Raw genomic sequence first — 26,947 nt, 5'->3', positions numbered from 1 at the left:
AAGAAGAGGAGGTATGCTGGACGGAGAAAGAGGGTCTGTGGCTGAACGTTGTCGTGAAAGAGGAGGAAGAGGATGTCACAATACAAAAAGAAGTAAAGGGTGAGGCTGTTACAGTGAAAGAAGAAGAGAAAGACGTTTCAGTTAAACAAGAGGAAGACGCGTTCAGAGTGAAAGAGGAGGAGGATCTTACTGTTAAAGAAGAGGAAGAGAAAGAGGAGGATGCTGTTTTGGGGGTGAAAGAGGAGGAGGGGGAGATGACTGTCACATTGGAAGAAGACGATGAAGAGGATGAAACTGGATATCTGGGCTCGGTTTCCCAAAGGCATGTTAAGGCATCCAATGGTTCTAACGATAAACGGGCCCAGAGTAACACTAGTAAGTACTGTCTTAAAAACAGAGGCACAAACTCTGCAGTTGTTGAACTGATGTGTGGTGTTAAAGGGGAAATATGCAATAGCTACATCCATATTTAGACTTTTTAAATGATTTATTTATAACCATTGATTCTTGAAGAATATAACACATGCCTCATGAGCTTAGTTCAACTATTTACCCCGTCAGAACCCCAAATAAGCTTTTTTACTCCAATTTTTAGAAATTATAAATGATAAACAAACACTCAAAACATGTTTAAAACTATATTGTTGATATCATGGATGGTCAGTCCTTGCATCCGTAGATCCGTCTATGAATTTGAGAGTAGTTACATTTCCAGCCACATCATCATCTTATAACCAAACTAGTGGTGGAATGACAGCTTTGTTATTGTATGAACTGCAGATTGGTTGATAGATGTGCGGCTATTTTATAGGGGTAACCTAGGATTTAAATAGCAAAAAATTGTCAGCCCTGAGACTTGGTTTGGTAAACAGCTGAGGGATTGGGGCTGGAGAAATGTAACCACTCTCAAATTCATAGAGAAAGCTATTGTAGCAAACGTAACCCAAAACCTAGCGACCTCGTTAAGAAGTTCAGACTTCTTGACAGTTGCTGGACCCAGGTTTGAGGCCAGCTCAGGACTACCCACTGTTTTGACTACACTATAAATACAAGGACTGGCAATCCATAAGGTCAAAATTATAGTTTTAAACATGATTTCAAGGCATACTAACAGTGGCGTTATACAAGCTTATGTTTTGGTTTCTGGTGGGTTAATACAATTGAAACATTTGAGGCGTTTATATGTTATATTCTTCAAGAATCAATGGTTATATAGTAAATGGGTCTTTCTATAACTGCCAGTGAAGATTTCCTGTGGGGGTAAATTTTTTAGAGCTGTTGATAAGTAATTAGCTGTGTTCGAATACTCATACTAACCGTACTATTTGTGACAGGAATTGAGTATATAGTATGCTTATTGGTCATAGTATGATGTAGTTAAGTATGGCAAAAGTTTCCGGATGTCGTACTAAATTCGCCAAAATATGACGTATACATGCAGTACTTTAGGGCCCATAATGCAATTCTTCAGGAAATGGGCGTGTCTTCACAGTGTTTTCAGATTTGAAGAAAATGGCGGAAAATACGCAACCGAAGTCCAACGAGAACCGATACAAATTCATTGCTTTAACGGATTATGGCAAATGTTAAACTGTTGAACAATGTAATGACTTTTAAAATAAGTTACCGTACACAATATTTTGGCTGACAATTTGCTAGCATGTTATTACAGCAGTATGTACCAGTATGTGAACTAACGTACGTTGGCTACTTATACTTCAAACTTGCCAGTATATTAACTATATTCTATCTAACTAACTACCCAACGTTTATTGACTTGATTATTCCCGTCATTCTTAGTTTAGCTAAACGGTATAGTCGTTGTGCTTTCTCAATGGACATTCGGGTGCTTTCATAAATTCGCTCTGGCTATCTACTCCGATTTCAGAGCACTCTCGTCTGAGTGTCCCAGAGTGCAGAATAATGAATTTACTAGCGCTCAACACCCGTTGAATATGTCCAGGTGTCAGTAACGTAGGCAAAAAAAGCGTCATTTAAATGTTTTCCAGCAGCACAGTCACTCTGGATAACATGAAAACTGCCTAACCAGCTCTGCTAGGGCGAGTAAAATGGTCAGAGTGGTCTGGAAGTAGCTAGCAAGCTAAGGTCAGAACGGTCAAATCAACCCAACTCCTCGGCCGGAGCGTTCAGTGCGCTCCGAGAGCGAAACGGGCTAAATTTACAAATGGACAATCTTACAACGCTCTGAATTTATGAAGCACTCTGGTATTCAAGATTGAATTTAAAACACACCTGAAGTCGTAAAATGTCTAACTAGTAATGTGTTATGCTAACTAGCTAGCTAGCAAGAGGTTGCATCGCAACAACAAAAACTTCCGGTAGATATTAGAAGAGCGCTCAACTGAATGGAAACGGTTCGGTTACAGTTTACTACAATCAACTAATAGTATGTTGTATATACTCATTAAGTATGTAGTTACAATATACTACAATTAACTAATAGTATGTAGTATATACTCATTAAGTACAGTGAGGGAAAAAAGTATTTGATCCCCTGCTGATTTTGTATGTTTGCCCACTGACAAAGAAATGATCAGTCTATAATTTTAATGGTAGGTTTATTTGGAACAGTGAGAGACAGAATAACAACAACAAAAATCCAGAAAAACGCACGTCAAAAATTTTATAAATTGATTTGCATTTTAATGAGGGAAATAAGTATTTGACCCCCTCTCAATCAGAAAGATTTCTGGCTCCCAGGTGTCTTTTATACAGGTAACGAGCTGAGATTAGGAGCACACTCTTAAAGGGAGTGCTCCTAATCTCAGTTTGTTACCTGTATAAAAGACACCTGTCCATAGAAGCAATCAATCAGATTCCAAACTCTCCACCATGGCCAAGACCAAAGAGGTCTCCATTGATGTCAGGGACAAGATTGTAGACCTACACAAGGCTGGAATGGGTTACAAGACCATTGCCAAGCAGCTTGGTGAGAAGGTGACAACAGTTGGTGCGATTATTCGCAAATGGAAGAAACACAAAAGAACTGTCAATCTCCCTCGGCCTGGGGCTCCATGCAAGATCTCACCTCGTGGAGTTGCAATGATCATGAGAACGGGGAGGAATCAGCCCAGAACTACACGGGAGGATCTTGTCAATGATCTCAAGGCAGCTGGAACCATAGTCACCAAGAAAACAATTGGTAACACACTACGCTGTGAAGGACTGAAATCCTGCAGTGCCCGCAAGGTCCGCCTGCTCAAGAAAGCACATATACATGCCTGTCTGAAGTTTGCCAATGAACATCTGAATGATTCAGAGGACAACTGGGTGAAAGTGTTGTGGTCAGATGAGACCAAAATGGAGCTCTTTGGCTTCAACTCAACTCGCCGTGTTTGGAGGAGGAGGAATGCTGCCTATGACTCCAAGAACACCATCCCCACCATCAAACATGGAGGTGGAAACATTATGCTTTGGTAGTGTTTTTCTGCTAAGGGGACAGGACAACTTCACCGCATCAAAGGGACGATGGACGGGGCCATGTACCGTCAAATCTTGGGTGAGAACCTCCTTCCCTCAGCCAGGGCATTGAAAATGGGTTGTGGATGGGTATTCCAGCATGACAATGACCCAAAACACACGGCCAAGGCAACAAAGGAGTGGCTCAAGAAGCACATTAAGGTCCTGGAGTGGGCTAGCCAGTCTCCAGACCTTAATCCCATAGAAAATCTGTGGAGGGAGCTGAAGGTTCGAGATGCCAAACGTCAGCCTCGAAACCTTAATGACTTGGAGAAGATCTGCAAAGAGGAGTGGGACAAAATCCCTCCTGAGATTTGTGCAAACCTGGTGGCCAACTACAAGAAACATCTGACCTCTGATTGCCAACAAGGGTTTTGCCACCAAGTACTAAGTCATGTTTTGCAGTGGGGTCAAATACTTATTTCTCTCATTAAAATGCAAATCAATTTATAACATTTTTTAAATGCGTTTTTCTGGATTTTTTTGTTATTCTGTCTCTCACTGTTCAAATAAACCTACCATTAAAACTTTGGACTGATCATTTCTTTGTCAGTGGGCAAACGTACAAATTCAGCAGGGGATCAAATACTTTTTTCCCTCACTGTATGTAGTTATAGTATACTAAAATTAAATAATAAATAAAATGAACTAATAGTATATACTCATTAAGTATGTAGTTAAAGTATACTAAAATTAACTGATAGTATGTAGTATGTACTCATTAAGTATGTAGTATACAGTATGTTAGTATAGGTATTGAAACACAACTATTCGCCTTTTTTTCCATTTATTTTCAATGCCATTACATTAAAGGCAAAACCTACCAACATTCAATAACATTTATGAATTGTTTGAAACCTTTGTTTTAAACCCTTCTTAAAGTTGGTGCCTTGACGGATTTGTGATTTAAAAAAAATCATAAAGCACTACTTAACTTTCCTTGTATTTATGGCAGTGTAGTTCCCTTAAGGGTCAGTCAGCTTTGGTACAACATACTATGGGGAGTCGCAACTTCGGTTCAAGGATTAGCAGGGAGGAGTTTCTGCAACCAAATTGTGTGTGCTTTACCCTCGTGCCACAATTTTAGCAAACACAGAAAGTGGCCTATATTGGAGACCAAAAGTCATCTGGCACAGTGCCTAGGATTTCAACAACTTGAATAATTTATTTCTAGCCTACAATTTTACTACTAATGTGAAAACAAGACAACATATGACTATTGTTGCTCACTTGACTGTCTTAATTGTCAAATTTAACAGAGGTCAATTGTTGTACAACTTCATGGGTATGCTCTGGGCATCACCTTTTACCTCAAATAAACAGCGGATTTCTGCTGTTGTGGGCCTTTAACCATCTGTCTAACTTTTGTCGTTCACACAGGAGAGAGACGGGACTATTGTGGATCCTCTGGGGAGCCTCAACAACATCATGATGCTAACGAGGCAGAGAAGAGTCTCTCCAGATCAGAACTCCTCAAGAAACACCAGCAGAGACCCACAGGGAAGAAATCTCACTGCTGCTCTGACTGTGGGAAAAGATTCAACTCTTCAGTAAAACTTAAAATACATCAAAGAATTCACACTGGAGAGAAACCATATAGCTGTATTCAATGTGGGAAGGGTTTTTCTACATCTCGCTATCTAACTATACACCAGAGAACACACACAGGAGAGAAACCATACAGCTGTAATCAATGTGGGAAGAGTTTTATTCGGCAACAAACCCTGAAATCACACCAGAGAATACACACTGGAGAGAAACCTTATAGCTGTAGTCAATGTGGAAAGAGTTTTTCTACATCTAGCTATGTAACTATTCACCAGAGAACACACACAGGAGAGAAACCTTATAGCTGTAATCAATGTGGGAAGAGTTTTACTTGGCCAGACAGCCTGATAGTACACCAGAGAACACACACAGGAGCGAATTCTTATAGCTGTAGTCAATGTGGGAAGAGTTTTACTCGGCCAGACAGCCTGATAGTACACCAGAGAACACACACAGGAGAGAAATCTTATAGCTGTAGTCAATGTGGGAAGAGTTTTACTCGGCCATACAACCTGATAGTACATCAGAGAACACACACAGGAGAGAAACCTTATAGCTGTGATCAATGTGGGAAGAGTTTTACTACATCTAGCCAGCTGACTTTGCACCAGAGAACACACACAGGAGAGAAATTGTATAGCTGTAATCAATGTGGGAAGAGTTTTACTAGATCTAGCTATCTAACTGTACACCAGAGAACACACACAGGAACGAATCCTTGCTGTGATCAATGTGGGAAGAGATACTCTGATAAAAGATCTCTGATCAAACATCAGAAAATACATACATGAAGGAGTTGTTTCCTGACATCAATGAAATGATGTCACAATGTAGAATGTTTAAACATTGTAGCAGCATTATTTTAGTGATGTCAGAATGTAGAACCCTAAACGTTTGCCCCCTGTTCTGTTGATATTAGCCTCTGGGGAAAGATCCAGGCTCTGAATTGAATTTAATGAAAAGTGACTAACAAAAGAAGAATTGTGTTACACTTACCACGTTGGTGACCCACTTGAATCAAAATGCAACACCTCAAAATGTAGCTAGCTGTTTTCTACAGATTGTCCTCTAACCAGTGATGTACACATTATTCCCAGATTCCGTGTGGTCTTTGAGCTGTACAGTCGTGGCCAAAAGTTTTGATAATGACACAAATATTAGTTTTCACAAAGTTTGCTGCTTCAGTGTCTTTAGATATTTTTGTCAGATGTTACTATCGAATACTGAAGTATAATTGCAAGCATTTCATAAGTGTCAAAGACTTTTATTGACAATTACATGAAGTTGATGCAAAGAGTCAATATTTGCAGTGTTGACCCTTCTTTTTCAAGACCTCTGCAATCCGCCCTGGTATGCTGTCAATTAACTTCTGGGCCACATCCTGACTGATGACAGCCCATTCTTGCATAATCAATGCTTGGAGTTTGTCAGAATTTGTGGGGTTTTGTTTGTCCACCCGCCTCTTGAGGATTGACCACAAGTTCTCAATGGGATTAAGGTCTGGGGAGTTTCCTGGTCCTGGACCCAAAATATCAATGTTTTGTTCCCCGAGCCACTTAGTTATCACTTTTGCCTTATGGCAAGGTGCTCCATCATGCTGGAAAAGGCATTGTTCGTCACCAAACTGTTCCTGGATGGTTGGGAGAAGTTGCTCTCGGAGGATGTGTTGGTACAGTTCTTTACTCATGGCTGTGTTCTTTAGGCATAATTGTGAGTGAGCCCACTCCCTTTTCTGAGAAGCAACCCCACACATGAATGGTCTCAGGATGCTTTACTGTTGGCATGACACAGGACTGATGGTAGCGCTCACCTTGTCTTCTCCGGACAAGCTTTTTTCCGGATGCCCCAAACAATCGGAAAGGGGATTCATCAGAGAAAATGACTTTACCCCAGTCCTCAGCAGTCCAATAACTGTACCTTTTGCAGAATATCAGTCTGTCCCTGATGTTTTTCCTGGAGAGAAGTGGCTTCTTTGTTGCCCTTCTTGACACCAGGCCATCCTCCAAAAGTCTTCGCCTCACTGTGCGTGCAGATGCACTCACACCTGCCTGCTGCCATTCCTGAGCAAGCTCTGTATTGGTGGTGCCCCGATCCCGCAGCTGAATCAACTTTAGTAGATGGTCCTGGCGCTTGCTGGACTTTCTTGGGCGCCCTGAAGCCTTCTTCACAACAATTGAACCGCTCTCCTTGAAGTTCTTGATGATTCGATAAATGGTTGATTTAGGTTCAATCTTACTGGCAGCAATATCCTTGCCTGTGAAGCCCTTTTTGTGCAAAGCAATGATGACGGCATGTGTTTCCTTGCAGGTAACCATGGTTGACAGAGGAAGAACTATGAGTTCGAATAACAGACTGGAAGCTTCAAAAGGAGGGTGGTGCTTGGAATCAATCAGCATGACAGAGTGATCTCCAGCCTTGTCCTCATCAACACTCACACCTGTGTTAACGAGAGAATCACTGACATGATGTCAGCTGGTCCTTTTGTGGCAGGGCTGAAATGCAGTGGAAATGTTTTTGGGGGATTCAGGTCATTTGCATGGCAAAGAGGGACTTTGCAATTTATCTGATCACTCTTCATAACATTCTGGAGTATATGCAATTTGCCATCATACAAACTGAGCCAGCAGACTTTGTGAAAATTAATATTTGTGTCATTCTCAAAACTTTTGGTCACGACTGTACACGTTATTCCAAGATTCCGTGTGGTTTTTGAGCTGTTAGTTTTAACAGGACGTGCAACCTCATCTCCCTCCTCTCGCACAATTGATTTCAACATGATATCGATGAGTGATGACAAATAAGTGTTCTGTTCCTTTGTTTTTGTTCCCCTAAATTTAAATGCATCACTCCAACCGACTGTCTTCTGCAGGTTGTCCTCTAACCAGTGAGGTAAAACATATCTTCCATTTCCATGTGTTTGTTTTAGTTGTGTTTGTTTTCAACAGCACGTACAACCTGATTTCCCCCCTAATCGATATCAGTGATTTATTGCTGCTTGTGCAGTTTACAAGGTGCTTGTTTAAAAAAATACAAGTAATATGATTATTTTGGCCGATATTTGTGTATATAGCACATTTTATGTTTAGGTTTTCAATATATCACAAACGGTTTCTGCATATTGGTTATTGATTTGGACACGTTAAAACTGTGTTTTGACATTGGGGCTAACCCACCCAGAAAAATGTAATTGAAAAGATGTTGAAAAGAAGACTATGCCCGACGTCCAATACACGTTCAATTACAATTCATGTAACATTTAGCAATCATAATTATTTATGCAACCATCTGACAATTTTATCACGTTTCAAACATCTAGCCTGACAAAAGATACATGTTTTATTATTCCATGCCTCACCATTGTGAATTGCCAATACATATTAACAAAGGGGTGTACATTTGCTTTTGATATTTCATATTTACAATTCATGTAACATTTAGTAATCATAATTATTTACTCAACCAGCTGACAATTTTTGGGTATAATTATATTGACATTGTTGCCCTTCTTTTAGAATATCAGGATTCATTCTAACATGTGCCAAACCAAATGTACATGACATTGGGGACTGGGCCCCGATCCAACAACATGCCTATCTAGTGAACCCTGAAAAGAGAGAGAAGCTCTGTAGTGAGGTGGAAAGTTACTACGGATATTGCAGGAGTTTCCTCTTGAAATCAGACATGTCTGTGGTAAGGACAACTTAGTTGCTGATTGTCTCAGGGGTGGGCAGTCAAAATGTTTTGCGTTTAGCCAGTGCGTTGCCATGGATCACAATTTGTATTGACTGCATGTTTTTCCGTATTGGAGATGAGTTGTGTTTGGCTCGTTCCAAGGGGACGAGAGTTCTAGAAGCGAGTGAGTTTTCAAAAAATAAGATTGTAGAAAAATAATATATTTACAAATGTTTTTTCCTGTTTTTAATTGTTGACAGCCAGTAAACCATATTTATATTGTAGAAGGTGAAGCATTGTAGTTGATTTATAATGTGAAATGGAAGTTTTCTCTTGGTGGTGAGCAAACTTATAGGATATATTTGTTGTCTTAACGGGGAAGGTGTTACAGGCTTTGGTGTTTCCATTTATGTTTTGAGGTTGGACTTTAGCACGTATAGCTTGTTAGCACGTAGGGCGCACTGATTGGTGTCACCTCGTTAGTCACCTGTGCTGGCTTGTCCATCTCATTAGTGGGAAGGTGTTTCACCTGAGCTGGCCCAGGTATCTATTTAAGTGTCTGGCCCAGTGCTCCAGTTGTTTTGATAGATGTGTAAAGCCAACACCTTTAGTTGCTCCACCTTTTGGTTTACTTCCTGTCTTTAAGTTTGGTGTGGGTTTTTCTTTTGTTTGCCTCTTCTTGGGCAGATTTAGTGGGTCTCATGGTGGGTGTCTTATGTCCCAGTTGTTGTTACTAGTTAACTTTCAGTGGACACCCCCATAGTGTCTATCAGAACCCCTCCTAAAACCCCACCTGTTTAGTTGTTGTCAGTGACTCTTTGTTAGTTCCATCTTCTATTTAAGGGACTTTTCAGATTTTCTTGCTGGGGAACGAAACAACAAACAATGGAGTTAAACAAGCTTATATTCTGGGTTGGATGATGCATCCAATTCTTAGTATTTTAATCAATGGATTTTCCTTAGAATGTTTTAGTCTTTCAGTTAATCTTTTTTATCTTATGTTTGTTGTGGTAAATATTTGTTTATTTTCATTGTTTTATTTGTTTTTTCCTGTGAAGCCATTGTGTTGCATCCATGTCTGAAATGTGCTGTATAAATAAAGCTTGATTTGATTTAAACATATTGCAAAACAAATGAACCCGATGACTGACCAATCAAGACTCTTGCAAAAGCAACACGTATCTTGGTCCATCTTAGTATGAAAAACAGTATAAATTCAGTATATCTACTGTATGGTATGTATGTTTCATCTCACTTTTTTTTAAAATCAACAATACGTCGAAGGATTCAACTATTAAAAACAAACAAAATTATCAAACAGCTCTGCTTATGTCATGTTCTGTGGCCTTGTTCCATTTCTTGACTGTCCCTGCAACACAGAATGAAACACATTTAGTCATATTATGTAAAACACTCAAAGTAATGGATATGGAGCATCTATGGCCTCAGTTACACCTGGCACCTAAATGTGACTTCTGTCATCCGATTCCTCCAAGCTGCATTAGGTTCAGATCTACCAGGATGGGCCTTTGACATATTCTGGACGCAGTCAGGCCACCAAATATGCATCAGCAATGTAAAGAGATGAGGTGAATGAGTGGGGAAAAGTAAATTTGACACAAATGACCTTCATAATATCCAACAACAAATGTGTGTCTGAGGGGAAATTAACTTTCATACAGCCAAAAGGGGTGAGAAATTACACCAATATCAGTGGATAATTTGCACTAATGTAAATAAACATGGATGATGGAACATATTCCCGTTTGCTGACGTGATGAACCGCTAAGGGAACATAAATATTTACCATCTAAACCATGTGTGACCTCTCTGGCTGTAGAAGTGTTCTTCCTTACCAGTCCCTCAACAGCTCTCTGACTGAGCTCCACCCTCAATGGGTCTTCAGAGGAGAGGAAGGCTGAGGAGGGATGGAAGGATGAATGGATCAGTCAGTCAATAAAGTGTAGAGCTGCTGTCTATGCTGTCTGACAAAATCACTATTTTAGTAGTTCATTAAAGTAAATAAGGCTTTATGACTGCTGAATACTAACTATCAATCACTTAGATCATGTATTTTCAGGTAGAGATACATCCTTGAGACGTCCCTAGCCCGTTGAAGTTGACATTTAAAATGGTTAAGGTAGGGTTTAGGGTAGGGATGTCCCAAGGATCCCGGATAGCATTGACCATTGTGCATTCTTCTGTCTCTTTTACATAGCAGGTGATGAGTTCTGACTTATGTACTTTTAAATATGAAATTGAATGAAACAATAATGTATGTTGATGCTAATATGATGTACAATATTCCATGATGTTTCTATATGATAACAATAGAGTAAAATATTTAATATGGCATATACAATTTTTTTAACAGTTTCACTAATTAATTTTAATTAACTTAATCATTATGACACAGCCCTCACTATTGTCATTGGTTACACTAATTGCACTGTTTGTCTACGTAACCTAATTCAATTATTAATGACATTAACCTGAGGAAGGCACAGTGATGCCAAAACATTGGTAAATACCCATTAAATTGCTGGGAGTTTATACATGGAGAGTGCGACTTTCTTTATTTTGATAGTCTATAGTTTATTCGCCGTTAGTCAGCACCTCCACACAAACTATTTTTCTGGGTGTGCGCCAGCTCATGTTTTTAAGGGTAAGTAACAACACAACTGATCACCAACAACGAGGAGACAGCCTATAGGGAGGAGGTCAGAGACCTGGCTGTGTGGTGCCAGGAAAACAACCTCTCCCTCAACGTGATCAAGACAAAGGAGATGATTGTGGACTACAGGAAAAGAAGACCGAGCACACCCCCATTCTCATCGACGGGCTGTAGTGGAGCAGGTTGAGACCTTCAAGTTCCTTGGCGTCCACATCACTAACGAACCACCATGGTCTAAGCACACCAAGACAGTTGTGAAGAGTGCACAACAAAACCTATTCCCCCTCAGAAGACTGAAAATATTTAGTATGGGTCCTCAGATCCTCAAACGGTTCTACAGCTGCATAATCGAGAGCATCCTGACTGGTTGCATCCCTGCCTGGTATGGCAACTGCTCTGTCTCCGACCGCAAGGCACTACAGAGGGTAGTGCACACAGCCCAGTACATCACTGGGGCCAAGCTTCCTGCTATCCAGGACCTCTATACCAGGCGGTGTCAGAGGAAGCCCCCGCCCCACTTTCTGTTATCATCTATGTATAGTCACTTTAATAACTCTACCTACATGTACATACTACCTCAATTACCTCGACTAACCGGTGCCCCAGCACATTGACTCTATACCAATACCTCCTGTATATAGTCTAGCTATTGTTATTTAACTTCTGATCTTTAATTACTAGTTCCTTTTATTTCTTATTCTTATTTGTACTTTCTAAAACTGTATTGTTGGTTAGGGGCTTGTAAGTAAGCATTTCACTTTAAGGTCTACACCTGTTGTATTCGGCGCATGTGACTAATACAATTTGATTTGATAGACTCATAGTACAGAATGAATGACTGACTGCCCGGTTCAACACCAGTTCACCATCTCACCTCATACTGTATTGGAGCAGCAGCAGCTGACTTGATCGTTGATGCTAATCAGCATTTTTTAATCTGAGAGTAAATAGAGCCGACTACACTCTAAAAATGAACGGTTCAACTGGAGTTGTTTTCAGATCCCCTAAGAACCGTAGGGTTGTTGGTCAATGAAAAACAGCACTAAAAGGTTCTTCAAAGAACTTGTTAGAAGGTGGGTTCATCGAGGAACCTCTGCTGTTGCTGGACTTCTTCCGGGAACTTCGCAATTACAATTGAAAACTCTGGTGAAGTTTGGATGCGACAACAGTTAAAAAGGTAAGTTTGGGTTGTTTGGCTCTGAATATGTATCGAAATAATTTATAGAATAATATAACATACTAATGAATAACAAAGACAATTATGGTTTTCTGTGAATAGCTTCCATAACGTTACTATAGCTAATTAACGTAAATATTAGAAAGCCGGGTTTGACCGTCGGCGTTGTATGAGCTACAGTACAGTACTGTTAGCTAGCTAGCTAACGTTATGTCCTAACTAGGTTTGGATTATTTCCTGAACTAAATTCTTTCCCATATATTGTATATAGTTTCCATAAAGCCAACATTGCTTTACACTCATTAACGCAAGTTTCCATACTAGAGCAGTTCTCACTTTTGTGAGAATGAACTAGCTAACGTTAGCTTCGTTAACTAACTAACTAACTAACTAACTAAGGACGGTGACCTGTCCAGATGAGATGTTACAACGACCTGAATCGTCAATGGAGGGCTTCCTCTTTATATCGCCTGCTACAGCATGCAATACTATTAACTCACAAGGGGGCATAACGTTACATGTACAATACTATCCCATTTTGGAAACGTTACATGTACAATGCTATCCCATTTTGGAAACGTTACATGTACAATGCTATCCCATTTTGGAAACGTTACATGTACAATACTATCCCATTTTGGAAACGTTACATGTACAATACTATCCCATTTTGGAAACGTTACATGTCAGCCCCCTTGTGGAGGGAAATTAATACCTTAGATGGTAGCTGTAGATGGGATTCAAATGCATAATGGTATTAATACAGTGTCTAGACTACCTCTTTTGTATAAATGCCCTTCAGAATCCAAACACAGTATTGCCACGCAGCAAAATGTTGCGTATAATCTTTCAAGTCAGCCTGATAAAATATTGAACAATTTGTGTACAAAGACATCTTGAAATGTGATATTAGGCCTGTATGGCAGTACTGTTACTGTATGGCAGTACTGTATTGGCTAGTGCTTTCTCCTATATGTTCTTCTATTTTGCATTCAATTGTATGTCGATGCCATTTATCTTTAAATATTTATTTAGTATATATGTTACGGATACAGGTAGTGTGTATCCTGTATTTGTATTTCTTTTCTCTCCTTCTCCCCTCACAGGTGACAATCATCATTCCCCCAATCAGTCATCAATCAGTCCCCAATCAGAAGACACCTGTTCCTTTTCCCTCAGCCAATCACAGCCCCTTTCCCTTGTTTTAAAAACCCCAGTCAGTTGCTCTCTCTCTAGCTGCTTCTCACTCTCTGTGTTCAATCTCTCTCTGTGAGCTCAAGCTCGCTGTAGCTGCTTCTCACTCTCTGTGGTCAATCTCTCTCTGTGAGATCAATCTCTCTGTAGCTCATTCTCACTCTCTGTGTTCATTCTCTCTCAAGCTCTCACTGTATCTATCTCTCTCTCTCTTTGTGTATTGATCTCTTTTGTTTTTGCAACTACATGTCACTTTGTCCATCCCACCTGTGAGTATTGTTTGTTTGTTTGGTGGGAAAAGGGGGTACCAAGACAAGTCGCCCATGGGCATACATTACCCGTAGGAATACTTTGTTTAAGTACCTTAGTTAGAACTAGGCGGACCACCCACTGTATTTTTGGTTAGTTAGCTAGCTGTTCTTGAGGTAGGCTTGTCACTATTCTAATTTGCATGATTTATGTTACGGGTCTCGTATCCATCCCCCCCCTAGACTGCAGGGCCAAAAAGGGATTCGTAACATAAGTGGGGGCTCGTCCGGGATCTGTCATTACTGACGCCCATACCGCTCATGCAGATTGTGATAGTGGTTAGTTCAGTGTTGAGCGTCAAAGCATTAGTGTTTGTGTTTGGTGTAGTAGTTTAAGATGGCTACTTTTGATGTGCAATCCTTTTGGATAACCTGTCGTGGGAGGTGTTTGATAAATGTCGTAAGATTGATTTAATGACCTTGGCAGACCATTATTCATTGTCTATTTCGCACAGTTTCGTTAAGGCAGAGGTTAAGAAACTAGTGTTAAATATTTTGTTAAAAGAGCAGGTGCTTGTGTTACTGCTGCCTGAGCCTACTACCCCTGTTAGGGATGTTGTGGCTCCGGTAAGCCCCTCGGTGTCTGAGACTGAGGGTGAGGCTAAAGCTCCAGCAACTTTGCCCCGTTTTGATCCCCTCTCCCCACTGTCAACCAGTGATGCCAGGAGGGATGTCCGATCGATACAATTCCAACTGGAGGCGGAAGAGAGCCCAAATTAGGCGAGAGAATCTCCAGTTGGAGATGTGTAAAATAGAGGCAGAAAGAGAACAGCGGCAGATGGATTTCAAAATGCGCCAGATGGAACTGGAGGCAGAGACAGCGAGGCTAGCCTTCGTTCCTGCTGTGCCTGTTAGTGAGGCGTCCTCACCAGCTTCCAACACGTTTGACATTAGTAGGCAGATTGCCTTGGTACCTTTTGTTTAGAGAGTCAGAGGTTGACTCCTATTTTTTTGTGTTTGAACGTGTAGCCTTGAAATGGCCTGAAGAGGTGTGGTGTTTATTACTTCAGTGTAAACTAACTGGTAAAGCCCAAGAGGTTTTGTCAGCGCTACCTTTGGAAGACAGTTTGAACTATGACGTGGTCAAAGATACTGTTCTTCGTGCTTATGAGCTTGTGCCTGAGGCATACCGACAGAGATTTAGGTCTCATAGAAAGTCTTCTAATAAGACTTATGTGGAATTTGCTAGAGACAAGGGAAATCTGTTTGATAAATGGCATGCTGCTAGTAAGGTAACTGATTTCAACTCTCTCCGGGAGTTAATCTTGTTGGAAGAGTTTAAAAATTGCTTACCCGAACGCATTGTAGTTTACCTAAATGAACAGAAGGTATCCTCCCTGTCAGAAGCATCTGTGTTGGCAGACGAGTTTGTGTTGACGCACGAGCGTGTTTTCGGCTCATACTGAGAGTAGAGCCACTGAGTTGCCTACTTTTAGTCCTAGTCGGCCAGCAGTATATCAAGCACGCCAGAAAAATGAGCGTCCCTGTTTCTATTGTCATAAAGTGGGACATATGATTAATGATTGCTTCCTACTAAAACGCAAACAGGGGATGCCTATTCGTGCCAAGCCGCCAACAGGTGTTGGGCTAATTCGTACGGTTGCGAGGTCTGAAACAAAACAGGTGCCTCAGGGTAAATGTAGTTTGAAAGTCTCAGTACCCGACCGCAGTTACGAACCGTTCATTTTCAAGGGGTTTGTGTCCATAACGAATGACGAAGCGTCTCAGCGCCCGGTTAAAATCCTTAGAGATACCGGGGCGGCGCAGTCATTTATATTGTCTGTGTTGCCCTTATCCGACAATACATACTGTGGTTCCAGTGTGTTAGCTCAGGGTATTGAAATGGGTTTTGTCCCAGTGCCGTTGCACTTTGAATGTACACTCTGAGTTAATCAGTGGAATATTCAGAGTGGGGGTACGTCCTATGTTGCCAGTAAAAGGTGTGACCTTTATAATGGGTAACGATATTGCCAGAGGAAAGGTAGTTCCCGTATTGGAAGTGATGGATAAAAGTGACCACTCTCTCTCCAATGAGTTGGCACAGAGTTATCCCCATGTGTTCCCCGCTTGTGTTGTCACTCGTGCTCAGGCAAGACAAATGGGTGACGTGATAGATTTGTCGAACACTGTTCTGTTCAAAGAAGATGATCAAGAGGATGGGTTGTGTGCTACCTCTGAGAAGCTGATCACCTCTGACAAACAGCCAAGGGAAGAGTCGAAGTATGTTGAACTTATTGCTGAGGCAATACATTTACCAGTCACTCGTGAGCAGCTGATTGCTAACCAGAAGGTTGACAACAAGCTTGCTAAATGTTTTTCTAGTGTTGTCTCAGTGGAAGAGGTAAAGAAGAAGAACGTGGCTTACTTCCTTGATGGTAATCTCCTCATGCGTAAATGGACAGCCCATGTTGACGCAGACAGAGATTGGAATGCTGTTTACCAAATAATGATTCCTACAGCCTTTCGACACAATGTGTTATCCCTTGCTCATGATCACCAGTGGTCTGGTCATTTAGGAATCACAAAGACTTATGATCGGATCCTTCAACATTTCTTTTGGCCAGGTTTAAAACAAGATGTGGCTCAGTTCTGTCGGACATGCCACACATAACAGGAAAACCAAATCAGGTTATTCCTCCCGCTCCTCTTTGTCCTATACCTGTCATAGGTGAACCATTTCAACATGTGGTGGTTGATTGTGTTGGACCGTTACCGAAGACAAAATCGGGTAACCAGTTTCTGTTAACGATAATGTGTATGGCAACAAGATATCCGAAGCCATTCCTCTGAGAAGGATTACAGCTCCGGTGGTGAGTAAAGCCTTAATTAAGTTCTTCACGACATTCGGGTTACCTAAGGTGGTACAAACTGATCAAGGTACACATTTTCTGTCAAAGCTCTTCAAGCAGGTGTTAAAATCCTTGTCAGTTACGCACCGTGGGTCAAGCGCATATCACCCAGAGTCTCAGGGTGCACTTGAACGATGGCATCAGACACTGAAGTCTATGCTACGTAAATATTGTTTGGAATCTGAGAAAGATTGGGATGAGGGAGTTCCTCTAGTTTTGTTTGCTGCTCGTGAAACTGTACAGGAGTCCCTAGGGTTCAGCCCGGCTGAACTAGTGTTTGGTCACACCGTGAGAGGACCAATGAAAGTCCTTAAAGAACAATTGTTGTCCCAAGAGTTGTGTACAGGAGAAGAGAATGTGTTGGACTATGTTAGTCGCTTTCGTGAGTGCCTACACCAAGCCTGTGCACTCGCTAAGGAAGCTCTGTCTTCCTCACAGACGAGTATGAAAAGACACTATGATAAACAGGCTGCTTCTCGTCCACTACAGCCAGGTGACCAAGTACTGGTGTTATTGCCTGTTCCAAGATCTTCACTGTCAGCTCGTTTCTCTGGTCCTTATTTGATTGAAAAGAAGTTAAGTGAAACTGATTATGTGCTTCAAACTCCTGATGGGAAATGCCAATCTCGTGTGTGCCACATTAACATGTTGAAAGCATACCACACCCGACCCATTACCCAGGTAGATAGTTCAACCACAGCGGAAGATACTGCTGTCTCTTCTGCTTCTACTGCTATGATAGTGGACTGTCATATTGATGCTGTTGATGGAGATGGATTAGAGTTGCGCAATACTCAGCAGCAGTGTGTGAGATTGCCCAACTCAGAAATGCTGATGTCTCTCCAGTCAGGTCTGGTTCATTTAACGGACGGACAGGCCGAAGATATTGTGAGGCTACTCCACAGTTTTCCATGTCTCTTTAATGACATTCCTACTCGGACTAATGTGTTGGAACATGACATTAATGTTGGAAATGCTGCCCCTATCAAGCAACACCCATATCGTGTCAATGCTTCTAAAAGGAAGATAATGAGGGATGAAGTGAAATATTTGTTGGAAAATGACCTGGCTACGCCAAGTTCAAGCCCTTGGAGTTCTCCTTGCATTCTGGTTCCTAAACCTGATGGTACGTCCAGGTTATGTACGGATTATCGAAAGGTAAATTCTGTCACACTGCCAGATTCGTTCCCGTTACCCAGACTGGACGACTGTATCGGCACTGTTGGCGCTGCTACTTATCTAACTAAGTTGGACCTCTTAAAAGGTTACTGGCAGGTTTCGTTAACCTCCCGTGCTTCTGAGATTTCTGCCTTTGTGACCCCAGACAACTTCCTACAATACTCTGTCATGGCTTTTGGGATGCGAAATGCACCAGCCACTTTTTAACGACTGGTTAAGACCGTATTAGCTGTCGTTCCCAATTGTAGTGCATATCTTGATGATCTAGTGATTTATTCATCTGCGTGGTCAGATCATGTTAGCTCTCTAAGGGTAGTATGTAAATGTTTGGCAGCTGCTTCTCTAACCCTGAACTTGGCAAAGTGCGAGTTTGGGAAGGCTACTGTTACCTATCTCGGCAAAGAGGTCAGCCATGGACAGGTGCGCCCTGTTGATGATAAGGTCTTGGCTATCACTGCATTCCCTGCACCTACCACCAGACGAGAGCTATGCTGCTTTTTGGGGATGGTTGGCTACTACCGTAGCTTCTGTAAACTTCTCTGCGGTAGTTGCTCCATTGACCGATTTGCTCAGTCCGGCTAGATCGTTTGTGTGGTCCCCGGATTGTAAGGTAGCTTTTGAGACTGCTAAAGCACTCTTATGTAATACCCCTGTACTTGCTGCTCCGGATTTAGAACAACCAGTTAAACTTGAAGTAGATGCTAGTGCCAGAGGTGCTGGTGCTGTTCTACTGCAGCAGGACAAGAGTGGACTGGATCATCCTGTGTGTTATTTTTCCAGAAAATGTAACAAATGCCCCCATCGAGCAAGAAGCCCTAGCGTTGTTGTTAGCTCTGCAATATTTTGAAGTGTATATTGGGTCTAGTGCCCTACCTGTGATTGTATATACGGACCATAACCCCTTAGTGTTTCTCCACTGTATGTACAACCAGCGCCTTATGCGTTGGGCCCTTATTGTGCAGAATTATAATTTGGAGATCTGCCACAAAAAGGGTTCAGATAATGTGTTCGCAGATGCTTTGTCTCGTGTGTAAAAATAATTGTTGTATGTTTTGCAAGGTTGCCTTTGTTTATTGACATTGTGGGTAAACTTTGTACATACTTTTGGTTGCAATCCCCCCTAGGGTTGCCCTTTTAAGGGTGGGAGTGTTACGGATACAGGTAGTGTGTATCCTGTATTTCTTTTCTCCCCTTCTCCCCTAACAGGTGACGATCATCATTCCCCCAATCAGTCATCAATCAGTCCCCAATCAGAAGACACCTGTTCCTTTTCCCTCAACCAATCACAGCCCCTTTCCCTTGTTTTAAAAACCCCAGTCAGTTGCTCTCTCTCTAGCTGATTCTCACTCTCTGTGTTCAATCTCTCTCTGTGAGATCAATCTCTCTGTAGCTCATTCTCACTCTGTGTTCATTCTCTCTCAAGCTCTCACTATATCTCTCTCTTTGTGTATTGATGTCGTTTGTTTTTGCAACTACATGTCACTTTGTCCATCCCACCTGTGAGTATTGTTTGACTGTTTGTTTGTTTGGTGGGAAAAGGGGGTACCAAAACTCATCGCCCATGGGCATACATTACCCGTAGGAATACTTTGTTTAAGTACCTTAGTTAGAACTGGGCGGACCACCCACTGTATTTTTGGTTAGTTAGCTGTTCTTGAGGTAGGCTAGTCTAGCTTAGGGGTGTTTTGGATTATTGTTTCTTTGCTTGGGTCCAGCTCAGCCCCTTTTCTCACACCCCATTACTGTGTGTTTAGCAATAAACCTTTATAGTTTGACGGTAGATTTCAGTTGTCTGTGGTTTTTGTTCTCACTGTTACTTGTCACTATTCTAATTTGCATGATTTAAGATACGGTCTCGTATCCATCCCCCCTAGACTGCAGGGCCAAAAAGGGATTCATAACATATATATTACTGCTCAAAGAAATAAAGGGAACACTTAAACAACACAATGTAACTCCAAGTCAATCACACTTCTGTGAAATCAAACTGTCCACTTAGGAAGCAACACTGATTGACAATAAATGTCACATGCTGTTGTGCAAATGGAATAGACAACAGGTGGAAATTATAGGCAATTAGCAAGACACCCCCAATAAAGGAGTGGTTCTGCAGGTGGAGACCACTTCTCAGTTCCTATGCTTCCTGGCTGATGTTTTGGTCACTTTTGAATGCTAGCGGTGCTTTCACTCTAGTGGTAGCATAAGACGGAGTCTACAACCCACACAAGTGGCTCAGGTAGTGCAGCTCATCCAGGATGGCACATCAATGCGAGCTGGTGGCAAGAAGGTTTGCTGTGTCTGTCAGCGTAGTGTCCAGAGCATGGAGGCGCTACCAGGAGACAGGCCAGTACATCAGGAGACGTGGAGGAGGCCGTAGGAGGGCAACAACCCAGCAGCAGGACCGCTACCTCCGCCTTTGTGCAAGGAGGAGCAGAAGGAGCACTGCCAGAGCCCTGCATAATGACCTCCAGCAGGCCACAAATGTGCATGTGTCTGCTCAAACGGTCAAAAACAGACTCCATGAGGGCCCGACGTCCACAGGTGGGGGTTGTGCTTACAGCCCAACACCGTGCAGGACGTTTGGCATTTGCCAGAGAACACCAAGATTGGCAAATTCGCCACTGGCGCCCTGTGCTCTTCACAGATGAAAGCAGGTTCACACTGAGCACTTGTGACAGAGTCTGGAGACGCCGTGGAGAAAGTTCTGCTGCCTCCAACATCCTCCAGCATGATCGGTTTGGCGGTGGGTCAGTCATGGTGTGGGGTGGCATTTCTTTGGCCCTGGGTTCCTCCTAATGCAAGACAATGCTAGACCTCATGTGGCTGGAGTGTGTCAGCAGTTCCTGCAAGAGGAAGGCATTGATGGTATGGACTGGCCCGCCCGTTCCCCAGATCTGAATCCAATTGAGCACATCTGGGACATCATGTCTCGCTCCATCCACCAACACCACGTTGCACCACAGACTGTCCAGGAGTTGGCGGATGCTTTAGTCCAGGTCTGGGAGGAGATCCCTCAGGAGACCATCCGCCACCTCATCAGGAGCATGCCCAGGCGTTGTAGGGAGGTCATACAGGCACGTGGAGGCCACACACACTACTGAGCCTCATTTTGACTTGTTTTAAGGACATTACATCAAAGTTGGAACAGCCTGTAGTGTGGTTTTCCACTTTAATTTTGAGTGTGACTCCAAATCCAGACCTCTATGGGTTGATAAATTGGATTTCCATTGATTTATTTTTGTGTGATTTTGTTGTCAGCACATTCAACTATGTAAAGAGTATTTAATACGATTATTTCTTTCATTCAGATCTAGGATGTGTTGTTTGTGTTCCCTTTTTTTGAGCAGTGTGTGTGTGTATATGTATATATGTGTGTCTGTGTATATATATATATGTATATGTGTGTGCTTGTAAGAATATTCTTTGACACATTTTCTCTTCCTTTGAAATTCTTATAGGACAGAACATGGACACAATGCTATTGGGATCAAGAAGAAGGTACAGATATGTTGTAGGACAGCTGCATTTGAAGTGTACATTTAACCTACATAGCAGTCAATACAAACTGAAAACTATTAGGATACAAATGTGTGCAAATGATCTTTTCAGAGCTTCTCAGAAATGAATCAAGTCCATGGAATGGATATAGACAAAGATAATTCAAGGACTAGCAGAGGTAGGGGGGTGAGGACATCATCCTGCTATTTTGACAGTCCCTGAAAGACAATACAGAAGATGTATTTGCTGTTATTCCTTCCCTTTCTCTAATGTATTTTGTAATAAAATTAGCAAGTGTAGTACGATGCTTTACTTTACTAGGACTGGAGACCACAGTAGCGATCCCGCTCTTGCCCTACCTCTTCAATGAGGACCCGAGTGGCCTTATGTCTGTGACAAGGTATGCCTTTACACAAATCATCTGTTTCTTCATAAACATAGGTGTGCATGCTTATATAAAACTACAGCTGAACATTTATGTTCTTTGTTAATGGTTTGTGTATTAATCTTGTCTTACTTTTGTTGACACAGATTTCACTGCTCTTTACTCCTTTACTGCACATCGGTGGAAATCCATTTCACCATGAGAGTGAAATCCCGCTGGCCTTTGATGGGGAGAACATCTACGCCCTCGAGGACGTCCCCATGGGACTTGGGGCTCTGCTACGGCTGTATTTTTTATTTATTTTCCCTTAAATTTCCCAAAAATGTCAGAAAAACACTTGTTCTTATGTTAGTGTTCTGGGGATAAGAGAAGTTGGGGTGAAGTTACCAGGGCCGGGCATAAAGATGGCAAACTTCCTAACATAACTAAGTGAATATGATATACACACTAAAGATGAAAAATCTGTATTTAGCATCAAGTCTACAATATTGCTAATTCATATTTGTGGTGTCAGTAAATAAACAATTATTTAAATCAATATTGTCAATGTTGTTATTAAAATATTTTTTTATAATGCAGGGAGGGTGGACCGGGAGTTTAAAAAATGAACGCCAAAAGGTTCTTTGAGGAACGATGATAAGGGGTTCTTTGGAGAACTTATAGGGGTTCCCACAAAAGGTTTGTCAAATAACTTTTAGGGGTTCCCCCCACAGTTTAAATTTGAAAAACCCCTAAAGGATACTCCAGGAACCTTTAGTTTTTAGAGTGTATATTGATAAAAGTCACCTTGTCCTAGAGACATTTACATAGTTATACACAGCCCAATTTGGGATGACTATTTTTGGGTGACATAGCGGCCACAACAAACAGACCTGATATTGCCCATAATTCGATGTCACGTGCTGAGTGGGTATGACCAAAGTTATTCTTTTTAGCTACACTTTGTAGTACATTTTTACACAAATATTTCTGATGCCACATCGCCCGTTTTCAAAGGGAGTCGTTGGTTGTTAGGGGCAGTCGCTTTTTGTTTGAAAGTATTTTCTCAACTGCGATACCAACTCCAGATGGCGATGTGCGTCTTTCAGGTGATTCTGCCACTGTGATGGCTAATCTAGTGGACGGGACACTTCTTCAACAGCTAGTCAGCCATCTAGGTTCACTCTAACTTGGTTCAAAAAGGTTTATTCAATAAATATAGCAACTCCTCTCATATTGGGAAGAACCCCCCCCGAATTTTCAGGCCTTAAGGGCAGTTTTATTTCAAATGTAGTACCCGGACGGAGAAAATCCAATAAGCGTTTTACAGTTACATCGTTAGGGTAACTTACCCTAAAGTGGACACACTCCCACCAGTTTGAGACAACTGCCCAGACTTTGTACTGTTTAATAATGCTTAAACCTCATCTTTATCAAATGATTCATTAAAGATACCAACTCAAAACCTACGTTCGTCTACATATGGGTTGTTTAAATTGTATCTAATTATATTCCCAGTATTACTTTATCAAATCTCTAGTAATCGATTATACACACACAATTTATCATATTTTCATATAAAACGTAAGAAATTCACGACAAACATTCCATTTGCTTTTTCAAGGACTCTCCGCAGCTACGAAGCAGCTCTCCAAACATACTCCCAGCGAACCAAAAACATATGTTTGTTTCCCGGACAACGACCGGATTGTCAACGGTTCTCTAACCTTCCACTGCTTCCTAAACTATCATCCCGCTCTCAATACCACCCTGTGATGGGCAGTGAAGGAACGGAACCCCAAGATAACATTATAATAAAACTTATCCAAATGTCAATCATCTGATTAAGCATATTTCTATGTGAGGAACTATAGATCTCTGTTACTATCCAAACTTCATATTAAGACAGTCACACAACTCTCATATCACAGTCACACAATGCAATTCCCAAACATACCTAATCAATTAGTAGTTTTTCAACAATATTTTAACCTGCAGGAATATTTTCTAATTTCTATCTCATAGTTAGTTCCTAGGATAATGTAACTCATACATTTACATCTTTCAATACTTCTAAAATGGGGTCCAGGTTTAAAACAATTACAGGTGCACCTTACTAGCTTATACTATATAAATGGTCATAACTAGTTTGCACATATTCCAGATCTTTTAAAGTTAAATGGTCAAAACTAGTTCACCAAGATTCTAGATATTTAACGCTAAATGACCAAACCCAGGGCATACCTGGCCAGCACATTTAAAATAATTGGAATTCACCACTTCTGAGGGTAACACAGACACTTTTCAGAATGAGGTCCTTCTTCCAATAGGGTTTCACCAGGTACCGTGTTTCACACAGAACCCACAGTCACCCTGGCCCCTACAAACCGCATCAATCCCCACTGTGATCAATTAGGTGTCAGGATGGCTCTAGGTTGCCCGCAACCGACCAATGATAGGTGTCTTTGAGTTGATTAACTCTCAGATCATCCTCCACTGACTCGGCCCTGTTTACACCTCCAAGGTGCCCCCCTCACACAGGAATACACTCAGAACCTACTGCCTCAGCCCTGTTTACATCTCCCAGGTGCCCTCCTCACACAGGAATACACACTCAGAGCCTACCAGGCTTTATAAAAACTCCACTTTGCGTGTTTCGCTCTCCTCTTTTAAAAAAAAATACGTTTCGAGATGTGGTATCCACTCGGCTCGCTGCCTCTCAGATCAAAGGTGGGTCCATCTTCTCCATTCCTAAAGTGTGGTTTCCCTGAGATTCCAAGTTTGAGGGATCCCTCGTGCACGATTTACCCTGGTCCTCAGGAGCGGTCACCAAGTCAAGATTCAGAACCCCATCGCCAAATGTGGTGGTTAAATTCTTTAATATCAAATGAGGAGAGACAAACTTATCACACAAGTCAGAGTTATTCTTAAACTAAATCTTTAATCACTTAATAATGGAGCAGGTCAAGACAACGCACAAATATAAAGTGAATGAATTGAGTCATCTACGATAATGATGGCTGGTCGACGAATCACCCCCAGATGATTTGTTGAGAGCCAAGATACAAAAGTACAAAGGTCTTTTACAGTCAAGATACACCCCTTTCAACCTACATGACGAACAACAGATGTATAGAACAGGTCACAAGGTTAAGATTTGTATGAAAGATAGTTATAATTCACAGCAGACAGTATCTGCTGTAAAAACAGTACTCTTTGTGTAGAGACCAGGGTCTGGCCCTGGGGTAATCTCTCCCTGGTATCATATAGAACAGAAACATTAACTCATGTTCTGGAATGCGGTCTCTTTAGGTTTTATCACCCAAAAGACATTGTAAATCTCCTGTCAGTGTTATCTCCCAGAGGCCCATCAGTAGAACACACAGACATAATAGTTCTAAGAACCCTCTATTCTGTTGCATAAAACAACCATTTGATGCAATAAAAGTATTATAACATAATGTTGCAATTTTTCTCTCAGACACTATGGGGGTGTTCACTGAAAGTTGACTAGTAACAACAACTGGGACATCAATGTCACCCACCATGAGACCCACTAACTCTGCCCAAGAAAAGGCAAACAAAACAAAAGAAAAACCCACACCAAACTTAAAGACAGGAAGCAAACCAAAAAGGTACCGCAACTAAAGGTGTTGACTCTCCACATCTATCAAGACAACTGGAGCACTGGGCCAGACACTCTTAAATAGAACCTGGACCAGCTCAGATGAAACACCTTCCCACTAATGAGATGGACAAGCCAGCACAGGTGTAACACATACTGACTAACGAGGTGACACCAATCAGTGCGCCCTACGTGCTAACGAGCTATATGTGCTAAAGTCCAACCTCAAAATATAAATGGGAAAACCAAAGACTGTAACACCTTAAGAGAATGCTTACCACCAACAGAAAACAACTTCCATTTCACATTATAATCAACTACAATGCTTCACCTTCACCAATATAAACATGGTGTCTACTGGCCGTCAACTATTAAAAACAAGAAAAAAAACATTTTTTCCCCACTAGCTTCTAGAACATTAGTCTTTCTAAAAGTCACAAGCTTCTAGAACTCTCATCCCCTTGGAACGAGCCCAAACAAAACTCATCTCCAATAGGAAAAACGTGCAGTCAAAATAGATTGTGATCCGTGGCAACTCACTGGCTAAACACAAAACACAAAACTTTTTGACTGCCCACCCTTGAGACAATCAGCAAACAAGTTGTCCTTACCACAGACATGTCTGATTTCAAGAGGAAACTCCTGCAATATTATCATTAAAATCGTTAAATCATTAAAATACACCTACAACAATGTTAACATTCTACATTGTGACATTAATTCATTGATATCACGAAACAACTTGTCAAAGGAATTATTCTATCCCAATGATAATAATTAACAATCAATAAGCCTTGACTAATTCCCAAGGTTTGTAAGACAATGGGTTAGTAATTAGGCAAGGACTCAGCTTTCTGCAAAAGGTTCGTACAGTTTATTCAGAGAACGTTCTGCCCAACATTAACCTGTTGGTACTAGGGGGCAATATTTGCACGGCCGGATAAAAAAACGTACCCGATTTAAACTGGTTACTACTCTTGCCCAGAAACGAGAATATGCATATAATTAGTATATTTGGATAGAAAACCCTCTAAAGTTTATAAAACTGTTTGAATGGTGTCTGTGAGTATAACAGAACTCATATGGCAGGCCAAAACCTGAGAAGATTCCATACAGGAAGTGCCCTGTCTGACAATTTATTGTCCTTCTGTAGCCTCTCTATCGAAAATACAGCATCTGTGCTGTAACATGACATTTTCTAAGGCTTCCATTGGCTCTCAGAAGGCGCCAGAAAGTGTAATGAGATGTCTGCAGTCTCTGGGCTAAGTACAGCAGCTCTGTTTGTTACTGGCCTGCCTGGGGACAGTGACACTGGAGATGCGCGTTCATGTGAATTCTCCATTTTGTTCTTTCAGTCTTTGAATGAATACAATGTCACC

At 41.5% G+C, this 26,947-nt stretch overlaps 2 protein-coding genes across 2 annotated transcripts in view; one reads left to right on the top strand and one right to left on the bottom strand.

The window, feature by feature from the left end:
• Positions 1 to 26,947, bottom strand: part of LOC106591322 (zinc finger protein 271) — a 518,091-nt gene that overhangs the window by 215,753 nt on the left and 275,391 nt on the right. The window lies entirely within an intron of this gene.
• Positions 4,965 to 6,170, top strand: LOC123730799 (zinc finger protein 180-like; the record flags this gene model as incomplete). The annotated part of the gene is made up of 1 exon (XM_045708802.1): positions 4,965 to 6,170. A coding segment is annotated over one exon (855 nt), but the record flags the coding sequence as incomplete, so codon positions are not given.

This window comes from Salmo salar, chromosome ssa02 (assembly GCF_905237065.1).
Source record: "Salmo salar chromosome ssa02, Ssal_v3.1, whole genome shotgun sequence".
Taxonomy (NCBI): domain Eukaryota; kingdom Metazoa; phylum Chordata; class Actinopteri; order Salmoniformes; family Salmonidae; genus Salmo; species Salmo salar.
This window is presented reverse-complemented; position numbering and strand designations above follow the sequence as displayed.